Raw genomic sequence first — 18,045 nt, 5'->3', positions numbered from 1 at the left:
AGACTTTGACAAGCAGACTCTATAAGTTTACTCATTAGAGCTGCTTCTGTCTTGTTTATCCTGAAAGATTTAAAGAACATCGCAGATGAAAAAATGTATAACAAGTTCAGATCCACTTGGATTCTTGAGCCCTAACCCAAAGTAAGTCTGAGCAACATCATACTTTTCTGCCTTTGTTGCAGCTAAGACAGGGAAACATATTTGACTTTGCATATATCTTTTTTCGACTTACCTCCCTGAGTTTTTTGGGACTTGGAAATCATCTCCATGCACCACATATTAATAAGATGAGAGTGACATCTTCCCAAAAGTTATTGCATTGATACAGACTGCAATGCCAAAGACCAGACTATCTCTTTGGTAAGATTATAGGTATTTCAGCATAGTGTGTTTTAACTACCCTCACACCTTTCAACTAGTCTAATGGGGACTTTTGTGTTATTTACTAGAATTGTGAGAAGAGGACAAAGGCAGGAATCTTTTTCAACAACTGGAATCTGCCTATTAAAACCAGTTAAGGTGTTCACAAGACTCAGGGACTTTCAACCTACGAGTCGTTGAGGTATGTTATTAATGAGCATATTTCACACCCTCTTTGGGGGATGAGGGTTACGAGAAATGGTCAAAGTAAATAATGTTACATCAATTACTAATGTAGTGCCTTTATTCTGATCAACAGGGTACCCTTTTTTGGGGTTTTCAAAGAAGAAAATATTTTAACAAAACAGACTTCATACACATGACAATACATGCCCCTGAAAAATGTCCTACATTTGTGTCCTTAACGGAGACAATTTACCCCCTCCCCTAAAACACAGAGGTCATGCTTGGTCATTCTACTCACCCAACAGCCAGGTGCTCTCTCCGATGTGATGTACCATGTACCCTAGCAATGTGGAGTTCCGCAAGACCATGTGCGGATCCCGGGAACTGTGCACAGCAATGGGTGATGAGGTGTTCAGCATCACAGACCATCTGCACGTTGAGGGAGTGAAATTGTTTGTGGTTTCTATACACTGCCTCAATCGCATGTCTGGACACCAACTCCACATGGGTGCAATCTAACGCACCAATGCAATTGGGCATGCCTGCAAGGGCATGGAAGGCCACTTTGGTGGCATTAACCTGGCCAGGGGTTCGCGGTAGGGTGATGTGGTCTGCACATGGCGCAGCAGTGCAGCCAGTACCTGAAACAAGACCCTGGAAAAACAGGGTTCTGACAGCCCATTTAGTTCACCCACTGTGTGCTGGTATGTTCCAGTTGTAAGGAAGTGCAGTACCAACACTACCTTCAGCAAGGGGGGGGATTGCAGTCCGTACCTTAATCATGCTGCTCATGTCATCATTAATGAGGGTGACTATTGATATTATGGTCTCCATGTCAAGCCGGTACAAGGTGTGTATTTGGCTTGGGCTCAGGTTCCAGGGCGAGGCCCTGATATAGGGCATTGGTGGGTGTGGGGTGCTACCTGCTGGGCATTGATGTTAGCATGGCCAACTGGTTCCTCATTCTCCTCCTGGGCATACGCCACCTCCTCTGCCTCTCTGCTGCTTCAGCCTCAAAAACTCCTTGCAGGTTCCCCAGCCGAATTGCTGCTACAGTGACTGCCAGCATGGTTGTGTTGGGAGGTGGGTTGGGTGTCGGTGCAGTCTTTTTGTACATTCCCAGTGGTCAATGGTGTGCCGCTGGGCTAATTTTGTCCACCTGTAGCTTTTTTGCCAGCATGGTTGTGTTGGGAGGTGGGTTGGGTGTGGGTGTGTTCCTTTTCTGCTTTCACAGTGGTCAATGGTGTGCAGCTGTGCTGGTTTGGTACACCTGGGGCCTGTTGCTGCTCACACGGCACTGTTTAACGCCTGGTCTGCAGTGGTCACAGTGCCGTGTAGGCAGAACTCTAAATGTGCCCGTACTACCGCCATGCCGGTAATTCGGGGAAGTGTGCTGACTCTTTCTGCTGTTTAAGGTCACGGTGCTACCGGGTGCTAGCACCGCGGGGGTCACTTTGCGGTGACAGTGTTTCTGCACTTGTGACTCTGAATGTGCTATCTGCACCGCTATTTCCGGACCGGCATACTTGTAACGAGGGCCAATGTGTCATTTTTATTGCACCAAATGAACTGCCTGAACCACTCCTATGCTTTGGACTCTTCATCTAATGATTAACCACCACCCATCTGGCTATCAGACAGGCTATCCACACAAACCTCCTAACACAGTTGTTAATAGAGTCAAGTAGTCGAAAAGACAGTTGTTGGGAGTTGGGGAGAGAGTAGCCAGTTATTCTCAAAATAGAGATGTGACGAATGAAGAGTATTCGTCCCTTCTCCCCAAAGGGAGCCACCCCCTTTGAGGCTAACAAGGTGAGCCCGCTCCGCAAGACCCTCACTAGGAGTCTGGACAAGTGGGACATCACTGGGAGTGACTCTCCCTTAGGGGACAAGGGTCCTCATTCCAAGCTTGCCACCAAAACGGAATGAGCATTCTTGCCACCTGATTTACTGCCATTACTGGGATATTACGGGTGGCGGGAATGCCAGTAACTCCCCATTCCATGGAGTCCCACAGGACTCCATGGAGGTAATTTCAGCATTCTTTTGCCAGTGGGGGCCTGATCTACTGGCAGGTCAGGCCTGGCGGTAGATCCGTGGCCCCCACCGGTGAACTTGTGTTTCCCAGGTCCAGAAAAGATGCTGGTGCCAGAATTACAGGCAACTTTACCTGCATTTTTTCACGACCGATACCTCCCGTCTCACCAAGAGAAGAACTCTCCTACTGGACCTTCAGAAAGGCTCTGAAAACCTGGCTATTCGCTTAGCACCTGGACTTATATTGGCTACCACCCTAGCCATAAGTACGTGACTTTCTACCACTTTGAGTGTAATTGGTTGTAACAGTGCTGTGATGCTTGAGGGTTTTGTGCGCTTTATAAATGTTAAATAAATAATGTACCTTTAATACTACGCAGTTCTGTTCAGAAATGCATCATATCTGGCTTTCAGGCTAGGTCACCTCCTAGCTAGGTGTCGAATTCTGCAGCAGATTCTCCCCTCCCATAATTATTTACTTAGAATATTGTGCATCGTAATTCAATTTATATTACTGGATGTTTTGTGGTTGCCCTGAGCCTGGGTCGAGGAAGCAGATTACTTGCCTGAATACTTTTCTGTCTCAGAATGGTGTGCCCGTGTTGTGGACAAGGTATGCAGATACAGTCACAGACACCTGGTGAGTGTCAAGTAGACACCTATGGGAGAAATCAGACAGCATCCTGCACGGCTGTATCAGCCTTGTTTCAGAGATTAATATAGGCCAACATTTTGTCAAGATGTATTCATGTGAAGGAGGATTCGGGCAATAAAAAATAAAAAAAAGATAAGTGCAAATGCTGCTCTTAGTAGAGTATATTTGGTGATTTATTCTGCAATACATCATTATTTGCTTTGAAGAACTTTAATGCAAGGAGGTGGAACCACCTGAAATTGTTTCTTTACTGCAGGTCAAAACGGGAGTTAGGGACTTCATTTCCCAGCTTTTCCCAAAAGCCACAGGCATTTACTCCTTGCATTCCATGATTTGGTGTTTGGGTAGAGGGAAGATGGTGCCTCAACTTATACATTGCATTCATTAGATGCAACTTTTATACAAATAGTGCACCCAGACATAGCTGAGAGAAGAACCTTCAAATGAGCTTGGTAAAGACCAGCGGGCATGAATTTGTCAGTAGACAAAATTTGTCTCTTTATATTGCTGCTTCAAATTGTTGCATTTTATGTTTGTCCATCTGTTTTACTACACCCCTTTGCACTTGCACAAGCTTTCACCAGAAGTTACCAGACACTAGGAAAGATGTGGCTACCCTTAGGTGGACTTCTTTCACTTTGCGTGGATCTGCCTCCCAGTGAGTTCTTTCTGGCATAGAGTCTACAAGATCGCGACTGATCCAGTAGGCTGCAACCCACTGAATGGGTTTGTTGGTTTTCAATGAAGATATTACGTAGAGACAATCTAAATCGAGGGAAAACTTTGCAAAAATGTACAGAAATATTTTTCATACTTTAAGATTGCTTGTGGTATTTGCTTACTGCTCTGTAACATCTAAATGCTACTTTGTACTTAAACAATCTCAGGTGTCTTAATTGTACATTAGGAAATATATGGCTACTCTATACTGTTTTCTCTCACACAAATGCATACTCTGATGGCCTCTAAAAAAATGTATTTCTTTAAAACTGTTAATAAATTAAATTTAAAAACAAATCAACAAAACAAAAATCAAGAAAACCCTTCACAAAAAGAAACGTTGAAACAGGTTAACATACTGACTACTTATTATTTTCATGAACCACAGAATGAATTAAACATGTATCACCCAACTCTTGTCCAAAAAAGCAGCCTTAAGTAGGCTGTGCTGATCTCATGCCACACATTTGCAATATCTTCAGACTTCATTCTTACCCAGTGCCCAGAGAGTGTCCCCAAACATAAACTGGGTTGTCACCACTTCGTGCTTTAATCCAGTCAAACAAGTGGAGAGAGTCGAAGGTCATGGCTCCCTCTGATGCAGTGCCTGTTGAATCTGCCCAGCCTGAAACAGAGAACAGAGCACTTCAGGTTTATAGGCAAAGAATTAGGAAAAAGTAATGACCAACAACTTAAAACCGAGAAACAATGAAGACAAAAGGATATTTGTTCTCATCCTTCCCATTATGACCACACAAACGACAGACCAGAGTAGCAGTATGCATAGATGGGAAGTCTGTTTAATGGGTCAACTACTTAACACCACTGCGCCACCGCAGGGAGCTAGAGATGTTGGTCTCCCACTACATTCCTTCACTGCCAGTGTTTTCTGAGTCTTCAACTAATCTTTTATATGTGTCCAAGACAGACAGAATTTTGGAAACAAACACCTCTTCTTTGACCAAAGATGCAAGGAAATGTAAAAACATAATCGGAATTAATCAATACACAAGATGTTTCATCAGAAATACAGAGTGGAACTATTTCAGTCACAAATGATCACAATCTGGATAGTATTATTATGCCGGTGTAAAACCCTGCCCCAAGCAACATATGTCTGTAGTCGAAAAGTAGGAGTTCCAAAAAGCACCTTCACTGCAATGAAAAATTGGAAAATCCTGCATCTTTAAAATCATTTGCAGAACACAGACATAGCAGTTTTTCAAGATAAAGTCCATATTTTCAAAGTGGAAAAGAACAACAGTATGCCCATTCACATATCCATATATCTGGCTAATGCAGTTCTTGAAGTATTATGAATATTAGATGCTTGCTTGTTAACATCACATCTTTGCCTTTTAGATGTTTCTATGTGGGGAAAACAAATTGTATGAGATTTAATTTTCCACACATTGCAAAATCTCGTAAACAAATGTTCCTTCTTGCATATTGATGATCAAGTTATCCCTTTTAGTAGGTTTTTACAATGTCCACAAGACCATTCAGACAAGAATATCTTACTGTTATTTTGCGCTCAACCTTTATTACCATGTCCAATTTTTACCTCATTGATCAGTAAATGTAAGGGATTTGGGGAATATTGTATGTATATGGTGATCATATGAATATGTTTTTAAAGGACATGATGGAAGTACCTTGAAACGAACAGTATGCTTTTATCTGGTTTCTTTATCCTGGGACTTAGCAGCGGTTTGTAGTGCCACACCTACCGAAGCTACAGAAAAGGGTCAGATTATTCAGAAATCATTATCCAAAGCTAGTCATGGATAAAAAGGAAGTTCTACCCCAAGCCTGGAGCACAGAAACCTGCAAATTCAAAAGACATCACAACCTCTCACATCAAGATTCCATCTGACCCTGGTGGCATCACTATATTGATGTCACCAAGCTGCAGACACAGATCTGATGAAGGGAAGCAAGGGGGGGGGGCAATTCAGACCAAACACCTCACCCCCCCAATAAAACTACTGGTATGTTACCAGTAAGGAAATTGACGACCTGCAACAGATTCCAACCTCTCTCATCGGATGAGTTGATTGAATGTTAAAACATCTTCACCACTTGGGTGTCCAGGCTTGAACTGTGACTGGCCCTTTAGCACATGACTGGGATTTCTTACCCTGACCATATACACGGCTGGAAGCAGATTCTCTTTACAGGCAAATTTGTTATCATGAAAACACTTTGGGGCTCATTAAGAGTTTGGCAATAAGCAGTATAAGTGGCAGTAATTGAATTACCGCCACTTTTACCACAACGCTGAATTAAGCTAATTCCACTGGCGGAATTGCCACTGGCGCAATCACCTCTGGCAGAATTACCAATGAGATCCAGCGGAATTAGCACTGGGGCTAATTCCGCCAGGTGAATGATGGCCAGAACCAGAAATGGTATTTCCACCATATTACAAATTGAAAAATAGCTGAATTACCACTGAAAATCAGCGGTAATTCAGCCAAAAACACAGTGCAGTTACCTCCACCTAAAAGGTGGAGGTAAAGGCACACAGGTGATTGAAATCAAGTCACAGGTGCACCCAATCCACTTAGGAGGAGTACATAAGGCCCACACTTCCCCAAACACACGTACAAGCAACATGCAGCCACAAAGCAGATGTCGATTATGGGATCCACAACCTGCTACTATTCATCCAGCTACAGCCGCAAGCAAGACCTCAGCAGGGAATGAGACAGGTACCATAAAGGTGCAGGAGACGTGTGCTGCATAGGGCACCCATTTATGTGTCCACCCATCCCCTTGGATACTGACGGACAACCAATTAGTGACACTATATCGCCTAGACCTTCACACCATCACAGACCTGCTCATCCTGATCGAGGCTGATCTCCAGAACACCATTGCAATCAGAAACGCCTCTCCCGCCCCCCCCCTCAAGTAAAGCTTGTGTCCGTCGTACACTTCTGTGCCACGGGTGGATTCCAGCACACTGTTGGGATGCTGCGTGGGCTGCCCCAGCCAACTTTCTCAGTGCTGGAACAAGTTCTGGATGCACTCATCAGGCATGCCCACCAGCACATCTCCATGCCCACCACCCAGGCGCAGGTGCACACAAAGGCACATTTCTACGCCATTGTCCAGTTCCGCAACACCACAGCGCGGGTGAATTGCACACATGTGGCATTAGAGCCCCCAGGCAATGGATCAGGCATACCGGAACAGGAAACAGTTAAATTCCACGAATATCCAAATGACATGTGATGCTGACCCCACAATCAGTCACTGATTCGCCCAATACCCTGGTGCCACACAGGATGACATGATACTGAAGAACAGAACCCTACCAGCGTATAAGTACACACACACAGAGGACAGCGTACCTGGCTTGTGGGTAAGCATTAATAGTCAATGTGACAAAGACATAGCACAGTGACACACATGCAGAACAGAATGAGAAGTAATATGGGCAAACTACAAGTGCCATAATGCATCACCAAGAAAGCATTCAATAGGCCATGGGACATGACTGACTTACCCAGTATAAACAAAGGAGAGATGAGCCCAGGATACCCCACCCTTTCACACATAATTGGGTGGATCAAAACTTAGGTAAAAAAACTGCAAAGGATTACTCAACAGTGTTGGCATGCAAGGTAGCAGACACACAAACACATGATGAATGATGAAATGATTTTGCACACACTGTGAAAAATTGAAGTGTACTCTGTAGGCCAATGCCCCTCCACCACAATTGATGCAAGGTGCGTCCTCCACATGCACAGATGAGCGCACGTAGGCCAACGGCAAAACAGGTCCATATACATGTACCTCGACATGCAAACGGCCATGTCCAACATTGTAAATTCAATTTCTTGTAGGTGACTCATGTGGAGAATACTGCAGACCCCCCACTAAAATCCTGCCTAGAGTCTCCTCCCAGGTGGCCAGGAGAGGGCAGACGCTTCCTGATCCCAATCCTGGGGGTGGTGTACTGCAGGAGGATCACATGGATGGCGACTAGACCCAGGGAAGTGGAGAGATTGTGCAGGGTGATATACAGTATATTTCCTTAAAGAGGAATACTGTTAACCCCAGTTTAAAAGAGGAATTGGCTTTTTGCCATTTTCGTACATCTATATACTCTATTAAATATAAAAGGGTTAAACCTTATAATTCTTCCCTTAATAAAATCTGGGGAATAAAAACCATTTTCACATCCTTTGAAGAAGTGGAGAAATCAAACCTTTCTACATCAAACTACACTACTCTAAACAAGGTCAGGCAATTAAGCCTAAAGGCCTGCACCTGAACTTAATCAGCCCATAAAAGGCTGCCTGAGAGAGAAGAAGCAGAGAGAAGCTGGTGCAGGAGCTGGAAGGCGTAGAAGCAGAGGAAGCAGAGCACTTAGCCAGCAGACCACGAGAAAGTGTGACTACAACAGGGACGCCGGAGCAGATAGGCAAATACCAATTGCAAACTGTGAGTTGGTCCTGTGCTCACAACCCCTGAATAGCTGTGGCAGCACTGGAGAGAAATGAAAGCAGTAGGCAGTCTTTCCAGGTGTGCCTCATTGCTGTGTATGCAGAGCTGAAGTTGCAGTTGTTCCTAAGACCCGTGTGCAAAGTAAAGCCAAGGGAAACTGGAGAGTGGGAAGCTCTCCCTTAACGTGCGGCCTTGCTGCATATTTGCTGATCCCTTCCTTGTTCCCCCCACCCGCCTGTGCACTCCTGCCTCCCACCCCTCCCCTGACCCCCGATTGGGCGTGCTGCCTCTGTTTTAACACCTCTGAGGGTGCACGTGTGTTGCCACTCGGCGCGGCTCACTTTCTCCATCTGGAGCTGCAATGAGTTTATTCTTCCTTTACTCCTGCTCTGATTTTGAAAAGCACTTTCCTTTACGCTTGACTGGGCGGCCTTGCTGAATCGCAGCATCCATTGCCTGATCCCTTCCTTGTTCCCACTCACCTCCCTCCTGTGACCTCCTGCCTCCCACCCCTGACCCCTGATAGGGGGTGCTGCCTCTGTTTTAACACCTATGAGGGTGTACATGTGTTGCCACTCAGTGTGGCTCACTTTCTCCATCTGGAGCTGCCGTGAGTTTATTCTTCATTTCCTCCCGCTCTGATTTTGAAAAGCACTTTCATTTCTGCTTGAATGTGCAGCCTCTTTTGCCTGATCCCTTACTTGTCCCCCTCTCATGTGCCCTCCTGCCTCCCAACCCTCCCCTGACTCCTGATTGGGCATTCTGCACCTTCTTCGAAACCTGCAGGGCAGCCCCCACTGCCCATTGAAGCCCCCTCTGGCGAAGGGCCCTGAGGCGAAGGGAAGCTCCAGCTGAAGCAGCCCACACTGTGCCTGCCGGTGTTAGCTGGGCAAGCAAGAAGCATGCAGTCGTGAACCTGCTGCGACCAATCATGTAGGTGAGGTGCATCAGGGGGGCAGCAATCACTGCACACAACTAAACAGAACCATTACTCCTTTTTCGCTTACCGCACCACCCATAAGCATCTCAATTAACTGCATTGTTTAGGCAGCCCTCACTTCTCCCTAGGAAAGTCGCATTTATTTATTTTGTTTTTGCTTTGCTGCTGTTTATAAAACTAAGCTTTTTCCTCTTTTTAGGCAAGTCGAATATGGCTGGGTTTTTTACAGTGCTGCTGTGTTGAAACCAGGCTGCCTTCCCTGTCATTAGGAAAGTCGAATCTGGGTGTTTTGCATTGCTGCTGTGTTTAAAACTAGGCCTTTCCCACTTCTGGCAGGGTTGAATCTGAGTGTTTTTGCAGTGCGTTGTTGTCAGGCTGAGATCCTGGTGTCTGCAGAAGCTGCTGAGCCCCCGACAATCCACCCAAAATGTGGCACTCTGAGCTGATACTATAAACTGCTCAGTTTACCTCACTTCCAGGGGAAAGGGGGAAGGGACAAATTAACAAACACCAGGCTGGAAGCTAAGACTAGCTGGTTCTTCACCTGTGGTAAAACATAAACATATAATACACCTTGTTATTCATGAGGCACTATACTAACCTTAAGTATCAATATCCTTTACCAAATAAAGTAAAAACCATACCTGGAACTTCTCTACAATATGCCCAGAGAAGTGATAAGCTGACTAGACTTCCTTACTAGTTGACTTGAATCTCAACGATCATTCAGCCTTCTTAGTAGGTCCATGAATGTGAAATTAACTTTGCAGGTAATCTTCTTTAAACTCAAGAAGCTTGAACAAAGTCTTAAGTTCATTAAAAGTAATGGAAGTTCTAGTGTTTCTGGAAAGTATTTATATTTTTTCTTATAAATTTCTTTTTAGAGTGTTTTTACTTAAATTAACAGTTCTTGAAACTTGCGGCAAAAATCTCACGTAGAAATCTCTTGAACTCGCATAGGGATCCAAACTGAGTGAAGATCGTTGAAGCGCTGTAGAATAAACCACAGAAAAAATCCACACGCGATTAAACGAAAGCACGCACACGCGCTGAAGTTCAACCGCGGGTAAAAATCCACACGCGCTTAGTCCAGGATGCGAACACACGCGCTGACGACAAACCGCGGGTAAAAATCCACACGCGCTTAGTCCAAGATGCGAGCACACGCGCTGACGACAAACCGCGGGTAAAAATCCACACGCGCTTAATCCAATATGCGAGCACACGCGCTGACGACAAACCGCGGGTAAAAATCCACACGCGCTTAATCCAATATGCGAGCACACGCGCTGACGACAAACCGCGGGTAAAAATCCACACGCGCTTAGTCCAATATGCGAGCACACGCGCTGACGACAAACCGCGGGTAAAAATCCACACGCGCTTAATCCAATATGCGAGCACACGCGCTGAAGTTCAACCGCGGGTAAAAAACACACGCACAAGAGTATCACGCGACACCAAAGAGCTCGCGCTAGATACTCAAGCGAAGTCTCTCACGCGCAGGCTTCTGTTAACGGAAAAACCACCCGCTTGATAGAAAACGTAGCGTAACAAAGCCAAACATGCGACAGCAATAAAGTTCTTAGTAAATATTTTTCATATGAACTTGAAAATCAGATTAAATCTTCTACAATGACATTATAGAAAGAGTCTTGAGTTTTAAAAGGACTTATCTTGTGGAGAGTCTTTGAAACCTTTCTTTTTTCTTGGATAACTCGAAATCTTCTTACTCCTGTTCAGTGCCAAAATGAATCTCCGCAAGATTCCTGTTTGTTTTTCCAAATAAGCCGCTCGACCGCTTGAAACTTGAAACCCCTGAACAAGTTAAGCAGGAGCAGCTTAATACGCGACCTCTCAGCTGGGCAAAGACGATGAAAGGCAGTTTAGAATGTTCATTGTCTTCCCTATAAACAAACACCAGCCAATCAGAACTTAGACTGAGGACCTCCATCTTGGCTTGGGGCATTCTCCATAGACTGCAATGAATGTTAAGGGCAAAATTGGCTGTTTTAAAATTAAACTCATAATAACTTCCAAAAACCTTTCTATACTAATTTTCCCCAGACCTAATGTCTCAGATTATGTCACTGTATCCTAACAGTACCTGACAGTACCCCCCTTCTAACGCCCAGTCCCTGGGCCTTTTTTCAATGGAAATTTCTTATGGAATTTTTTAACCAAATGAGGAGCATGTACATCACTTGCTTTCTCCCAAGTGCGTTCTTCAGGACCAAAACCCTCCCAATCAAGGAGATACTGTAGCTTTCCTCTCACTATTCTAGAGTCCAGAATTTTCTTAACTACAAATTCTTCTGAATCATCTTCCTCAAATACAACTGGTGAAGGAGTAGGTGTCAATCTAGTTCCTTTAACCACTGGTTTCAACAAGCTAACATGAAAAGTTGGATGAGTTTTCATATGTCTTGGTAATCTAAGGCGAACAGCCACTGGATTTATCACCCTTTCAACCACAAACGGCCCTACAAAACGAGGGCAAAACTTATTTCTTCCCTTAATTCTCAAAAATTTGGTTGATAACCATACCAAATCTCCCTCTCTATACTGGGGACTAGTCTTTCTTTTAAGGTCCGCAAATCTTTTATATTTCTGTTTACTCTCCACCAACACCCCTTTTGCCTTCTCCAAATTTCTTTTCATGATCTCTAGTCTCTTTTCCACTTCCGGGTTTTCAGAATCATAATCAATCTCTATACTAAGAAAACGAGGATGAAAACCTCGTCCCAAATAAAATGGAGACATTGAGGTGGCATCCTTACTACAGTTGTTATATGCAAATTCTGCCACCCACAACATATCTACCCACTCTTCCCCTGTCTGTAGATAACATCTCAAATATTTCTCCAACTCCTGATTTATCCTTTCCACTTGCCCATTGGTTTCGGGATGGTAACCGGATGATAGGCATACCTCAACTCCCAATCTCTTACAGAAAGCCCTCCAAAATTTAGAAATAAATTGAGACCCTCTGTCTGAGATGACCTGACTGGGAATTCCATGCAGTTTAACTACTTCTTGTAAGAAACTGTGAGCTAAACTATCAGCGGTAACCTCTCCCTTCATTGGAATGAAATGTGCTTCTTTAGTGAGTAAATCCACTACAACCAATACTGATGTACACCCCTTATCTAGTGGTAGATCCGTGATGAAATCTAAAGACACTGAATACCAAGGCCGCGGTGGAACGGGCAACGGTTCCAATAACCCAGAAGGCTTTCCGATGAGGTTCTTAGATCTAGCACAAACTTCACAGGTCTTAACAAAATTAAGAGTATCTTGTCGAATTTTCTCCCACCAAAAATGTCTTCTGACCAACTCAAGTGTTTTTCGATATCCTGGATGTCCTGCCAGAACTGAATCGTGACATTCCTTCAAAATCTTTTCTCTAAGTTCAATAGATGGTAAATAGAGTCTGTCGTCCAGATAAGGTAAACCATCTTTAATCTTGCGAGCTGGATCCAAACGAACCCAATGTTCAAGTTGTCTCTCAGATATGGATTCTCGTACTTGTTTAAAGATTTTGTTTTCTTTCTCAATTCCAGCAAGAACAAAACGTTCTGGAGCGATCAGAGGAAGTGATTCACAAACCGACTTAACTTCACTTTCTGGAAATTGTCGTGACAGAGCATCTGCTTTTTTATTTTGATTTCCTGGCTTAAAAGTAACTATAAAATCATAATCTGCAAAAAATAAAGACCACCTTAGTTGTCGAGGTGTCAGAGTTCTTGCTGTCTTCAAAAAGAGTAAGTTTCGGTGATCGGTTAATACTGTCACAGTGTGACGTGCTCCTTTTAAAAAATGTCGCCATTCTTCAAATGCTGCTTTGATAGCAAGAAGCTCGCGATCTGAAATGGTATAATTTTCTTCCGCTGGTGAGAACCTCTGAGAAAAGTAGGCCACAGGATGCAATTGTCCAGTAACATTATGCCTCTGCGACAACACTGCTCCCATTGCCACATTGGAAGCATCAGCCTCTACAAAAAATGGCTTGGAAGTATCAGGATGAATTAAGATAGGAGTAGTTATGAATTTCTCCTTCAATACTTTAAAAGCCTCATTAGCCTTAACGTCCCAAACAAAAGGAACTCCTTTCTTCAAAAGTCGAGTAATTGGAGTCACCAAACTGGAGAAGCCTTCAATGAATCTTCGGTAAAAGTTGGCAAATCCCAAAAAACTCTGGATCTCCTTCACCTTCGTTGGAATAGGCCAATCACGAACCGCTTCCACCTTTTTCGGATTCATTTCCAGACCACTAGGAGTGATCACAAAACCTAAAAATTCCACCGAATTCGTATGGAACTGACTCTTCTCCAATTTAGCGTAAAGATTATTCTCTCTCAATTTTCTCAAGACCTGTCGAACGTGAATTTTGTGTTTCTCCAAACTTTGGGAAAAAATCAAAATATCGTCAATATAAACAATAACAAAAATATCAAGAAATTCCCGAAGAACCTCATCGATAAAAAATTGAAAAGCCGCTGGGGCATTGCAAAGACCGAATGGCATCACTTGGTACTCGTACAGGCCAAATCTGGTCTTAAATGCCGTCTTCCACTCATCCCCCTCTTGAACTCGTACCAGATGATAAGCCCCCCTTAAATCCAATTTAGAAAAAATGGTGGCACCTTGAATTTGATTTAACATCTCAGAGATGAGAGGGAGCGGATACCTATTTTTTACTGTCATTCTATTTACCGCACTATAATCTATACAAGTTCTGAGGGAACCGTCAGATTTTGGCACAAAAAACAATGGTGAGGCAGCCGGCGATTGAGAGTGCCAAATAAAACCCTTAGCCAAATTTTCCTTTAAGTATTCTTTCAAATAGTCATTCTCTTTTTCTGTCAGGGCATAAACCCTACTGCTAGGTAAAATAGCTCCAGGCTCCAAATCTATCCTGCAGTCAAACAGTCTATGAGGAGGCAACTCTCCAGCTTCCTTTTCATCAAATACATCCCAAAAATCTTGATAACAAGTAGGAAGTTCACCCACTACTGCTCCAACATCAAAACCTATTGCCCCTCTTTCTGCAAGTGAAAACGAAACAGAATTCACAAATCTTTCTTCCTCTCCATGACTTTTCTCTAAGAAACAATGTTCCTTACAAAAATTTGATTCTAGGGATACAATTCTTGCACTCCAATCAATTCTAGGATTATGCAGAGTAAGCCAGGGCATACCCAAGATTATTTTCAAGATTGGAGCATCAATTAATTCAAAAGAGATAGTTTCCTTATGACCTCCAGTTAACTCCATCTCAAGTACCTCTGTATTATGAGTGATTGGACCTGAAGAAAGAGATGTACCATCAACTGCCCTTACCTGCTCAACTTCTTTCTTAGCCACTAAAGGAACACCTAAACTCTTTGCCAATCCTCTGTCCATAAAATTTCCTGTAGCCCCTGAATCAATAATAATTGGCCCAGAACCTAAGATTTTCTTTTCAAACATTAAGGATACGTTCACAGTTATATGAGGAACAGCTGTCTGTATCGTGTTAGCAACTTGTTGTACTCTGCCTGAAGAGTTGAAGATCTTCTTGGAGGTAAAAGGACAGTTTTCAAGGAAATGACCACTCCTACCGCAGTATAGGCACAAATTATTCTCCCTTCTTCTTGTCTTCTCTTCCTTTGACAACGGACCTCTCACCCGACTCTGCAGCTCATTTCCCTTTGACTTAACTTCCCTGTTCACCACCTCAACCTCAGATCTCTCTACTCTTCCTGGAAACCTAACTTCCCCCTGAGAACGTCTACGCTCTAAACGTCTTTCGGTTAAACGAAAATCTAACCGAACCACCAAATCAATTAGAGCATCTAAAGTAGTTGGTCGTTCCAAAACACCAGCCAAAGCATCTTTCAATTCATCTTTTAAGCCCCGATAAAATAAGGAAGCCCTCTTCTCCTCTGGCCATCTACTCTCTAAAATTAAAGTTCTAAATTGAGTGATATAAGAAATCAACTCCTTTCCTCCCTGACGCAACTCCAGTAGTTCTCCATCTACCTCTAGAGATACCTGTCTCTTATCAAACATCTTTTTAAAATCGGCCTGGAACAGGGAATAATTATTCAAAGCCAAACTCTTTTGACTCACCAAGAGACTTCCCCACGCAGATGCTTCTCCTGATAAATAAGATAATGTAAATGTGACCTTGGAAGCATCCGTTGAAAATAACTCGGGACGACTTAAGAAATGTAATTCACACTGAGTCTGAAAAATTTGAAACTTTCTCGGATCTCCCAAAAAACGCTCAGGAGCAGCCAAAGGAACAGGCATAACTAAAGTTCCTAAACCACCCACCACTTCCCTAGAAAGTCTAGGTTCTTGTTCTTCCCCTACTCTCACTAGCTCAGGTGGGTTTCCTGCACCTTCCGAAACTTCCTTTTCTTGTATTTGTGTTACCTTTAAATTTAACTCATCTATTCTTTTATTAAGATTTGAGTATTCTCGATGAGCCACCCGTAACTCTTCTCTAATTTCCCTAACCATTTCTCCCAACGCCTCCATGGCTGTCTCGTCGGGGTTCATACAGCTTGGGCAGACTTTTTCTTTTTTATAGGCCTTTCATTCTGTCAGGCTGAGATCCTGGTGTCTGCAGAAGCTGCTGAGCCCCCGACAATCCACCCAAAATGTGGCACTCTGAGCTGATACTATAAACTGCTCAGTTTACCTCACTTCCAGGGGAAAGGGGGAAGGGACAAATTAACAAACACCAGGCTGGAAGCTAAGACTAGCTGGTTCTTCACCTGTGGTAAAACATAAACATATAATACACCTTGTTATTCATGAGGCACTATACTAACCTTAAGTATCAATATCCTTTACCAAATAAAGTAAAAACCATACCTGGAACTTCTCTACAATATGCCCAGAGAAGTGATAAGCTGACTAGACTTCCTTACTAGTTGACTTGAATCTCAACGATCATTCAGCCTTCTTAGTAGGTCCATGAATGTGAAATTAACTTTGCAGGTAATCTTCTTTAAACTCAAGAAGCTTGAACAAAGTCTTAAGTTCATTAAAAGTAATGGAAGTTCTAGTGTTTCTGGAAAGTATTTATATTTCTTCTTATAAATTTCTTTTTAGAGTGTTTTTACTTAAATTAACAGTTCTTGAAACTTGCGTCAAAAATCTCACGTAGAAATCTCTTGAACTCGCATAGGGATCCAAACTGAGTGAAGATCGTTGAAGCGCTGTAGAATAAACCACAGAAAAAATCCACACGCGATTAAACGAAAGCACGCACACGCGCTGAAGTTCAACCGCGGGTAAAAATCCACACGCGCTTAGTCCAGGATGCGAACACACGCGCTGACGACAAACCGCGGGTAAAAATCCACACGCGCTTAGTCCAAGATGCGAGCACACGCGCTGACGACAAACCGCGGGTAAAAATCCACACGCGCTTAATCCAATATGCGAGCACACGCGCTGACGACAAACCGCGGGTAAAAATCCACACGCGCTTAATCCAATATGCGAGCACACGCGCTGACGACAAACCGCGGGTAAAAATCCACACGCGCTTAGTCCAATATGCGAGCACACGCGCTGACGACAAACCGCGGGTAAAAATCCACACGCGCTTAATCCAATATGCGAGCACACACGCTGACGACAAACCGCGGGTAAAAAACACACGCACAAGAGTATCACGCGACACCAAAGAGCTCGCGCTAGATACTCAAGCGAAGTCTCTCACGCGCAGGCTTCTGTTAACGGAAAAACCACGCGCTTGATAGAAAACGTAGCGTAACAAAGCCAAACATGCGACAGCAATAAAGTTCTTAGTAAATATTTTTCATATGAACTTGAAAATCAGATTAAATCTTCTACAATGACATTATAGAAAGAGTCTTGAGTTTTAAAAGGACTTATCTTGTGGAGAGTCTTTGAAACCTTTCTTTTTTCTTGGATAACTCGAAATCTTCTTACTCCTGTTCAGTGCCAAAATGAATCTCCGCAAGATTCCTGTTTGTTTTTCCAAATAAGCCGCTCGACCGCTTGAAACTTGAAACCCCTGAACAAGTTAAGCAGGAGCAGCTTAATACGCGACCTCTCAGCTGGGCAAAGACGATGAAAGGCAGTTTAGAATGTTCATTGTCTTCCCTATAAACAATCACCAGCCAATCAGAACTTAGACTGAGGACCTCCATCTTGGCTTGGGGCATTCTCCATAGACTGCAATGAATGTTAAGGGCAAAATTGGCTGTTTTAAAATTAAACTCATAATAACTTCCAAAAACCTTTCTATACTAATTTTCCCCAGACCTAATGTCTCAGATTATGCCACTGTATCCTAACAGTACCTGACAGTTGTCCACGCACCCCAACCTTCCCCCATCCTCTCTGGACCTGCATTTCCATGTGGTTACCTGCTTGTACCTCCTTTGCGCCCCCTTCTGTGTGAACCCTCCCCCTCCGGTGCCTCCTGTGTTATGAGGCACTGGTCTGTGATGCTTCTCCTCCCTCATTCTCCACTCCTGCCTCCTTGCACCCTCTATGGTGCTCTCAATCTCTCCCATTTCTGTAACTGCTACTCTATATCTTATCCCATTCCTCTCACTAAGTCTGGAATAACAAAGTTCAAGAGGGATACCCTGGTCTCCAAACCAGGCCTGCCTATTGCTGACACCTACACCAGCGCTTACCCCAGACTCCCTTG

General features: G+C 43.7%; 1 protein-coding gene across 2 annotated transcripts in view; it reads right to left on the bottom strand.

The window, feature by feature from the left end:
• LOC138467648 (lysophosphatidylserine lipase ABHD12-like) overlaps nt 1-18,045 on the bottom strand; it is a 981,794-nt gene that overhangs the window by 209,944 nt on the left and 753,805 nt on the right. For both annotated transcript variants that reach the window (XM_069607824.1, XM_069607823.1), the window contains exon 7: nt 4,454-4,583. In XM_069607824.1, coding sequence (XP_069463925.1) covers nt 4,454-4,583 — 130 coding nt within the window. The remainder of the gene's footprint in view (nt 1-4,453; nt 4,584-18,045) is intronic.

The sequence above is a fragment of the Ambystoma mexicanum genome, chromosome 4q (genome assembly GCF_040938575.1).
Source record: "Ambystoma mexicanum isolate Mex_15411 chromosome 4q, UKY_AmexF1_1, whole genome shotgun sequence".
NCBI classification, from domain to species: domain Eukaryota; kingdom Metazoa; phylum Chordata; class Amphibia; order Caudata; family Ambystomatidae; genus Ambystoma; species Ambystoma mexicanum.
The sequence above is the reverse complement of the archived record's forward strand: the minus strand, read 5'-3'. Positions and strand labels throughout refer to the sequence as shown.